The sequence below is a fragment of the Contarinia nasturtii genome, unplaced genomic scaffold (genome assembly GCF_009176525.2).
Source record: "Contarinia nasturtii isolate CC-2019 unplaced genomic scaffold, AAFC_CNas_1.1 Cnas_scaffold_226, whole genome shotgun sequence".
Lineage (NCBI taxonomy): Eukaryota > Metazoa > Arthropoda > Insecta > Diptera > Cecidomyiidae > Contarinia > Contarinia nasturtii.
The window spans coordinates 1-1,168 of NW_022197583.1; the positions used below are offsets into that span (position 1 = coordinate 1).

General features: G+C 35.3%; 1 protein-coding gene across 1 annotated transcript; it reads right to left on the reverse strand.

The window, feature by feature from the left end:
* Window positions 1–59: 59 nt before the first annotated feature.
* On the reverse strand, window positions 60–1,068 carry LOC116337306. The gene is made up of 2 exons (XM_031761740.1): window positions 360–1,068; window positions 60–272 (listed from the first exon to the last, which is right to left on the reverse strand). The coding sequence occupies exons 1-2, from the start codon at window positions 997–999 to the stop codon at window positions 64–66; spliced, it is 849 nt and encodes a 282-aa protein (XP_031617600.1). The 5' UTR covers window positions 1,000–1,068; the 3' UTR covers window positions 60–63.
* Window positions 1,069–1,168: the final 100 nt, after the last annotated feature.

The following is a 1,168-nucleotide window of genomic DNA, read 5'->3' on the forward strand; positions in this document are numbered from 1 at the left end:
AAATTTATTTTATTTCTTTATTTTAAACAATTTTACAATCCAAATAATGACGTGATTCCTGTGTTAGTTTTTTACTAATTTTTCTCCATCCAATGGTTCATAAGAAGCAGCGCGAATAAAATGTCCAACAAAATTTTTGTACATAACAGACATTTTCTCTTGAACATCTGTCATGCGATTCCGAATGCCAGTCGCTAAACTGCCGAATGCATTTCCCAATTCCTTAACCACGTATTTTGCGTTTGTCGACAAAAATTCGGTGACTTTTTGAACTGAAATTGGATTATTAGCAATGCTGAATGTGCTCAATTTTGGAAACTTAAAAAGGTTCACATTATCCAAATGCGTCAATTGATTACCGTCCAAAATCAGTGTCTCCAAACTGGTGAATACAAAATGTTGATCGAAGACCTCCTGCAGTTGATTGTTGGATACATTTAAATAACGAAGTTGTGTGAATGGTACGTTGAATTCGATTTTTTTAATTTGATTGTTTTCCAAATGAAGTGCTTCCAATTGTGTATCTGATGGAAATTTCGCATTAAATGTACTGATCTTATTGTATGATAAATCGAGCTCCTTCAAATTGGGGCACATTGCAAATGATAGTTTTGAATTGTCGGCGATTTTATTGTGAGATGCATTCATTTTTTGTAATTTTGGACCGGCGACATCATCAATACAAACTGTAGGAAGTTCCGAAATACCAATTGTGGATATATCAAATTCACGCCACGAATTACTCACAAACTTTAATACGTCGCTACCACATCCGTAACCACCAACTTTTATGCTGTCACCTTCAAGTAATCTCACCCAACCCATCGGAAATTTCTTCGAAAAACAATCATCTCTTGTGTCGAAACCGGTGTTGAAATTGTCACAAATTAATTGCACCGAATCCTGGCGATGGTTTATATAAACGCAATCCGTTAACTGCTGACCCAATGCGGGAATCACACCCCAAAGTATCCAATACAAAATAACTACGACTTCCATTTTATTTCGATTGAAAATATTTCACAATTTTTTTGAACTTGAAAAAAAAAATCGATGAGGTTTGATCGGTTCAAATGCACTCGCAAGAATAACAAGTAGGAAGCATTTGAGGGCACTTTTATTCAGTTTCTTTTTGTGCGTGTGTGTATGTACTTATGAATCGGTGCAT